This window comes from Chelon labrosus, assembly GCF_963514085.1.
Source record: "Chelon labrosus genome assembly, chromosome: 17".
Taxonomy (NCBI): Eukaryota; Metazoa; Chordata; class Actinopteri; order Mugiliformes; family Mugilidae; genus Chelon; species Chelon labrosus.
In genome coordinates, this window is record NC_140350.1 from 12,877,107 (window position 1) to 12,885,035 (window position 7,929).

At 43.6% G+C, this 7,929-nt stretch overlaps 1 protein-coding gene across 1 annotated transcript; it reads left to right on the plus strand.

Annotated features, from left to right (window-relative positions):
- Nucleotides 1-604: 604 nt before the first annotated feature.
- inpp5kb (inositol polyphosphate-5-phosphatase Kb) lies at nucleotides 605-6,712 on the plus strand (the record flags this gene model as incomplete). The annotated part of the gene is made up of 13 exons (XM_084564549.1): nucleotides 605-1,094; nucleotides 1,591-1,695; nucleotides 1,838-1,946; nucleotides 2,118-2,234; nucleotides 2,597-2,772; nucleotides 2,854-2,965; nucleotides 3,038-3,147; nucleotides 3,256-3,282; nucleotides 4,161-4,380; nucleotides 4,488-4,625; nucleotides 4,718-4,801; nucleotides 4,887-4,991; nucleotides 6,644-6,712. The coding sequence occupies exons 1-13, from the start codon at nucleotides 874-876 to the stop codon at nucleotides 6,710-6,712; spliced, it is 1,593 nt and encodes a 530-aa protein (XP_084420675.1). The 5' UTR covers nucleotides 605-873.
- Nucleotides 6,713-7,929: the final 1,217 nt, after the last annotated feature.

Sequence of the window (7,929 nt, forward strand, 5' to 3'; positions counted from 1 at the left end):
AATTCTTCGAGCTTTTGTATTGATGATGTAAACATCTGTGCTTATAAAATCAGAGCTTTATAAAACCGCATTTAACCCCCCCCCCCCCCCGCCTCCCTCTGAGCTTACAAAGATAACCTTTCACCTATATGAGAAGAGGCTGGATTGAGGCCAAAAGAAGCTAATGCTATTGTGCGCTGCTGTCCCTTCACTAATGCAGGAGTGTAATTGTGGGGTTACATGCATTGTTCTGTGTGCTCAGCTGATGGAGAGAATGCTGGCGGTAAACCTCTTAGGGATCTGACGGGTTACTCAAGTCTTGCAACAATACTTACAATGATGGAGGATCAGCCTCCAACCCTCCTGTCCTGCTCTCTGCGACTATACAGAAAAACTCACACACATTCACATGCCTGTCTCCTGCCTGCGATTAAACCTCAAATCTGAATCGTTCTTGCCTACATTCCTGTGTCGACCCCACTGCTCTCTCAGTCGTTGCTTCATTGCAGCGTGACCCGACAGGACTCGGCCAGAGAAGGGGCTGCACCAGTTCACCCTGAGCGGTTGAGTTTTTCATCGCAGGACCTTAAACAGAAGCTGCCTGAAGCACATGCGGAGAGATCTGACTAACTAGGAATCAGTTCATATTACTTCCAGTGGCTTGGTCAGAGTGAAGAAGGCCTCGCGCATCAGACGTCTGCAAACGAGCCCCACCAAAGAGGTCTGAAGAGAAATCACACCAAAGGAATTTCTTTCATTTTTTTTTTGTTGTTGTTGCAGGACTACATCCCTATTTTTCCTCTAATAACGTTTTGACAATCCTCTCGACCTTCAGGACATAAAGGGCAAAGACGCTCACAGACTCCAGGACTTTTTTTTTTTTTTTTTTTGAAGATGGATCCTTTAACAGACGGTCCACGCGTGCGCTCAGACAGCATGAGCAGCTCAGCGTCTCAGGGCTCGAGGTCGAAGGTCCTCCTCCGACAGCGGTTGTCCCAGCTGCTGACCTGCATAGAGGACATGAGCTCAGACGATGAAGCCAGCGAAGAAGTGTCTCGCACGCTGGACGAAGCGTTTCAGCTCTGTGGACACTGTGTTCCCACAGACGCGTTCAGGTTGACGAGTGCCCATGCTTACTGATGCATACACATAATTACACAGATACACAGCAGGTGGTGTTTGAGACGACCCCATTTTACACCGATTTTGCTTCATTACAGAGAAAATTACTCATGCAGTAGAAATGAAACTGTTTTAATTTAAACCTGCAGAAAGCTGACATATCTTCACTTTATCTAGCTCATTTCTGTCTCTATAGTTTCACACTTTCCTTGCTTCCACTTAATCCACAGGAAAAAAAAAATGTGCATGTTGAAAAAGTAAATATGTTATCAACATTTTCTCTATTTATACTCTATTAGTGTTACATGTACAGTTTTAAGGACACAAACAGGTGATGTATTGTGCCTTGTATGATGAATGAGTAAGTAGAAATTAAAGTCCAAATAAAAAGTAAGTAAATTATTGTTTTGTTATCGTCAGGAAATGTGACATTGCAACTGATATCTCTAAGTATTTCCTCTTTTTTGTCATTGTCATTACCAAACACAGACTGCACATGGTGACTTGGAATGTGGCCACAGCGGAGCCTCCTGAAGATGTCACCTCTTTGTTGCAACTAGACATCCAGCCCCCCACAGACCTCTATGTGATTGGGTGAGAAATAAGGAGGACGTGATTAATGAATAAAGGTCCATGTATTTGGAAAAGTAATTTGATCTGGTAAAAATGAAAAAGACAGAGCCAAAGCAACATTGTTAGTCATTGCATGTATTCCGTTTGTGTTGGTGTGTGTCAGCCTGCAGGAGGTGAATGCTACCCCCGTGAGGTTCATCTCAGACCTGGTAGTGGAGGACTCCTGGAGCCATGTCTTCATGGACACACTGGCACCCAGAGGCTTTGTCAAAGTAAGAGAGGACGTAGGACGGAAATAAGAAATGTGCATCAGTGTGTTGTACAGTAAATATCACATACATATGATTCGAAATACAATTAAGCAAACATGTATGAAACAAATAAATAGTGGCAACATGTAAAAATGCTAAGTATAATCTGTCACTGTCTCCATTTGTCTCTAGGTCACCTCAGTGAGGATGCAGGGTTTGCTGCTACTGGTTTTTGCCAAACAAGTTCATCTCCCCTACATCAGAAACATCCAGACCACCTACACTCGTACTGGCATCTTTGGCTACTGGGTAGGAAATTCAGAATGGGAGCGCCGGTTAGCTCTGAACCTTGTAGGCAACAACACTGTTAAAACTCTGCGTGCCAGGAAGCCCACTGGCCTCAGATGCTGTGGGGTTTAAACACATTATGAAAGACCTATTGTGTTTGTTTAGCGGAATGCGCAACAGCTTTGACAAACTGAAATCGCAGACAAAGACTGGAAATGGCGCGGTACACTGGGGCGAACACTTGCAAGACTGGTTCTAATCCATAATCCATGTCAAAGGGGAAAAAAACAAACCGGCCAAACTTTTTGCTATTCAGAAATGTGGGAATGGTTTCATTGTTTTTCTTTACAGACTGTATTTCTGTTCCTCTGTGTATCTTTCAGGGTAATAAAGGAGGAGTGTCAGTGCGTTTTTCCTTCTACGGGCACATGGTATGCTTCCTCAACTGCCACCTGGCAGCTCACATGAACTACGCTCTGCAGCGCGTTGATGAATTTGAGTACATCCTGGAGACGCAAGACTTTGACCTCTTGGACACCCCGCATGTCCTGGACCACAAGTCAGTGCACGTCACTACAAACACTGCAAACATGTAAGAGTTGTTGTGCGAGTGTAATGAGTTTCTGTCACTCTCTCTCAGGGTGGCGTTCTGCTTTGGTGACCTGAACTTCCGTATTTCAGACCATGGCTTGCACTTTCTCCGCTCGTGCATCAACAGTGGGCGGTTTAATTTGTTGTGGGACAAAGACCAGGTACTGTGACAGAGTGTGCGCATGAACACGCGCAGTTACACCCACTTGCTAACCAATTTCATGTGCCCGCAGCTCCTCACGATGAAGAAGAAAGAACCTTTCCTGCAAGAATTTGAGGAGGGGCCTTTAAATTTCAAACCCACCTACAAGTTTGACCGTAACTCTGACACCTATGATACCAGGTAACATGCGCAAACAATGCGCAGACAAATACGTATGTTACTCACAGATACTCTGCACATTTTGCAAACTTCACCTGTGCTCTTTTTTTCCACTTGAATTTTGCGCAGCACTCCAAAGACGTGGTTGGGTTTTAAGTAAGACGGTTGTGTTGCATGCCCCACATTCCCCTACGTCTCAGTCACTGCACTATCACTTCCTTCTCTCAAAGCTGTTGCTATTAAAAACTAAAACCCCTTAGACACATGAAACAGAAGCCCAAAATAGTGAATAGTGTATAGATGAAGTTGGGAGGAGCTCTTTCTCTGAGTCGTATCCAGTCCTGACACTGGCACCGTGTATGTGCCCCTTTCAGAAAGAGCATTGTGGCGCTGCCCTTAACCATGTACAGACCCAGGCCCCTACAGCGCTCCAGCACCACCCTCTTCTTCCTCCTAACCTCCCTCATCTGGGGGCTGCTATCATTCTGGTTGGGGGCCTGGTACAGGGAGCTAGACCCGCCAAGGTGGGTGTCTCCATAGGTATGCCCTGTAGACATAAGAGATATCACATAGGATATAGATTAGGAATATGGAGACAAGATATGTGGAGTTACAAATGGAGACAGTGATATAAATGATAAACTTATGAAATACAGGCGTGATCTGCAAATTTATTAGACCTAAAATCCTTCCTGCAGCCCACTGTGTGTTCCTGCATAATGCACGTGTTGCTTTTAATAGTGAGTTAGAATATACAGCTGCTGTAATACCATGTTAAATGGTATTGTCCACTCCTAGCAGCCATCATTCTCCTTTGCATGCTACACTGTAGGTACAGCTCTGCACTGCATGTGTGTGTCTGTGTAATTTGTGTACTTTAACAGCACTTGTGTTCAGTGTTCTTTTATATATGTTAGGTTTACATGAATAGACATAATCAAACTTGGCCTATCAGGTAAGCAATAGAAACAAAGATGTTAGCACAACCTCGAATAGAAATCGTTTTATCGACACTTGCCCTTCTCTTTGCTCAGCGGTAAGAAGAGGAAGCCAGCCTGGACAGATCGGATCCTCTGGCGCATCAAACCCAAAAGCCTGCCACCAGAGGATGATGATGATGATGAGAAAGCATCCACTTCCACAGATGACGGGCAAGAGGAGTATCCATTCCTGGTCACCCAGGACAAATACACCAGTGACATGAGTTATGGAGTCAGTGACCACAAGCCCGTCATTGCAACCTTCAGTCTGGAGGTGAGAACACATACACACTGTAGTACACTAGAGCTCACATCCATCTCCTGATTCCCTGATGGTACAGACACTTAATGAGCTTTTCTTTCATCTCGTTTTCCCCACAGCTGAGGAAATGCTTTGACACACCACTGGTGCATGTATCTCCTTTGGGCGTATGGAGTGCTGACCAGGATGCACTTCTGACATACACCGTCCAAGAGGACTTCATGTCCTCCACGTGGGACTGGATTGGCCTATACAAGGTACTGGGACAAAAAAATGAAAAAAATGAACCGGTTAAACATCATATGGTAATATTAGATGGCTATGAACTGATGTATTTGTCGACCTGCAGGTGGGATTTAAGAGCGCGACTGACTATGAAACCTTTGTCTGGGTTAGAGAAGATGAGCTGCCAGAGACAAATGAGGTCATACAGGTAAGGTGCAAATGAAACATTTGCGTCATGACAAATGAAATGCAATATGAGTACATGGATTCATGTGCATGTGTTTTGGTTGCAGATATCCATGGATAAGGATCACATCCCTCTGCTAGGGGGCCAGTATGTTTTGGGCTACTACAGTACAAACATGAGAAGCATCCTTGGCCTGAGTGCTAGCTTCCAGGTGAGCCTACCACTGTCGTATCATTAATTGTACTTTATTCTATGCCTTCACCTTATTGTTTACTTAGAAAATGATTATGTAGATACACTATATTACCAAAAGTATTCGCTCACCCATTCAAATGATCAGAATCAGGTGTTCTAATCACTTGGCCTGGCCCCAGGTGTATAAATTCAAGCACTCAGGCATGCAGACTGTGAAACAAGACATTTGTGAAAGAATGGGCCGCTCTCAGGAGCTCAGTGAATTCCAGCGTGGAACTGTCATAGGATGCCACTTGTGCAACAAATCCAGTCGTGACATTTCCTCGCTCCTAAATATTCCACAGTCAACTGTCAGCTCTATTATAACAAAATGGAAGCGTTTGGGAAAAACAGCAACTCAGCCACGAAGTGGTAGGCCACGTAAAGTGACGGAGAGGGGTCAGCGGATGCTGAAGCGCATAGTGCAAAGAGGTCGCCGACTTTCTGCACAGTCAATTGCTACAGAGCTACAAACTTCATGTGACCTTCAGATTAGCCCAAGTACAGTACGCAGAGAGCTTCATGGAATGGGTTTCCATGGCCGAGCAGCTGCAGCCAAGCCACACATCACCAAGTGCAATGCAAGGCGTCGGATGCAATGGTGTAAAGCACGCCGCCACTGGCCTCTAGAGCAGTGGAGACGCGTTCTCTGGAGTGATGAATCACGCTTTTCCATCTGGCAATCTGATGGACGAGTCTGGGTTTGGAGGTTGCCAGGAGAACGGTACATTTCAGATTGCATTGTGCCAACTGTGAAATTTGGTGGAGGAGGAATTATGGTATGGGGTTGTTTTTCAGGAGCTGGGCTTGGCCCCTTAGTTCCAGTGAAAGGAACATTGAATGCTTCAGGATACCAAAACATTTTGGACAATTCCATGCTCCCAACCTTGTGGGAACAGTTTGGAGCGGGCCCCTTCCTCTTCCAACATGACTGTGCACCAGTGCACAAAGCAAGGTCCATAAAGACGTGGATGACAGAGTCTGGTGTGGATGAACTTGACTGGCCTGCACAGAGTCCTGACCTGAACCCGATAGAACACCTTTGGGATGAATTAGAGCGGAGACTGAGAGCCAGGCCTTCTCGACCAACATCAGTGTGTGACCTCACCAATGCGCTTTTGGAAGAATGGTCAAAAATTCCTATAAACACTCTCCTCAACCTTGTGGACAGTCTTCCCGGAAGAGTTGAAGCTGTAATAGCTGCAAAAGGTGGACCGACATCATATTGAATTCTATGAGTTAGGAATGGGATGGCACTTCAGTTCATAGAATGAGTAAAGGCAGGTGAGCGAATACTTTTGGTAATATAGTGTATATTAACAGAAGCAATTCCCACTCTTTGGATTCATTATCCAGTGGATTAGAAACCTTGTTAAATGACCTGTTTAAGTAAATACAGAATATTGAGGCTCTGATAATATTAGGATCAGAGAGGCACAATAAGTGATCATTTACATTTTAGGTAAACACTGGAGGTTCATTTTGTATCTTTTGTTGTGTGACATTTGCAAATGATGTGTTTTAAACTGCACCTACTTAAGTTGTACACTGAGCACATTATTCAGTATTCACAGTAGGAAATGTGCATGACAGCGTGCTCTCTTATAAACTTTACTTTTGATTTTGCAGATCCTGGAGTCAAAGCGTGCCATCATGGAAGGCCTTGTTCCTGAGGATATCAACGGGCTCAACAAATAAGAAGTATCTCAGTGCATCTTATTCCTCTCTGCTGTCACACTGTTAACACAGATCTGTAAATGCCCGAAGCCACGCCCCCAACGCCATCATCTCCTGGATAAACTGGCTTAACTAACGACCACCATACAGTGCCACCAAGTGACTGGAAACTATTTATTCCCTTCTTTGTCTTCATGATTCAGATGCTGGAACAAACACATTAATGAGAAGCCTAGCAGCTTATCTACTGGCTCTTTTTTTTAGCCAGTTAAAGCAAAATATACTAGAAACATGCCAAACTACACAGCTGGTTTAAAACAAAAATTGTGCCCAAGTGTTGTTTTTGAAAGCATTGGACAAACAGTATTTGAATATACATTAGTACGAATGCAGGTTATACAATAAGTGCATGTAAGATCTACAAATCATAGCACATCGTTGTCTAGAAAATTATATGCTGTTTTACCTAAATGTCTTAATGAAGAAAGATGTGTGAGTTTACTTCAAATTCTACAATTACTAGAGCCAAGTGACTTATAAAGTTAGGTGAAAAACACATTAAACATGGGAATGTTGATGCAGACTCACACATACATGTGCAATGTATTCAGTCTAGTGTGTATCATAAGATTTCCTGTGGCATTACACAGTAATGATTCTGTTGCAGTTTTTCACAGTGGTTGCAGCAACAGAAAAAGCATTTTCTAATCTCTATTCAAAAATGATCGTTGTTGACAGAGAGAAAATGCACAAATGTGTTGTCATTGTGTGTCTGGTTGACTGATGAATGAATGATAACACAGTTAGTCTGTGCGGTGATGAGTGACTGGTAGGGCAGTCCTGGGAGATGCATCTGTTATTCTGGGGAAGTGAAAGCAACATGTCTGTATTAAACACATTTGAAGTCTGATTAAACCTGAAAATTATGAGTTCACTGTAAAGCTATGAAACTTCACTGATACGTTACATGAGAAGTATTTGTTTTGTGATTTTATGAATGAAACTGTTGTGATATGACCAACGTTATGACCTGTAACCAGACACTGAGCATTTTATTTAGTTATTTTACTTATTATAGCGACCCAACAATAAATAAATTGGGATCATTTGACTGTTTTCTTTTTCAACTTTCAACTTGCTGCAATGTGCACCTACAACGACCTGACACAACCTGACGAGCCACCCATTTACAGTCGCTGGTAAATTTAAAGTCTATGACAGTGGCCCTGCTGTCATGT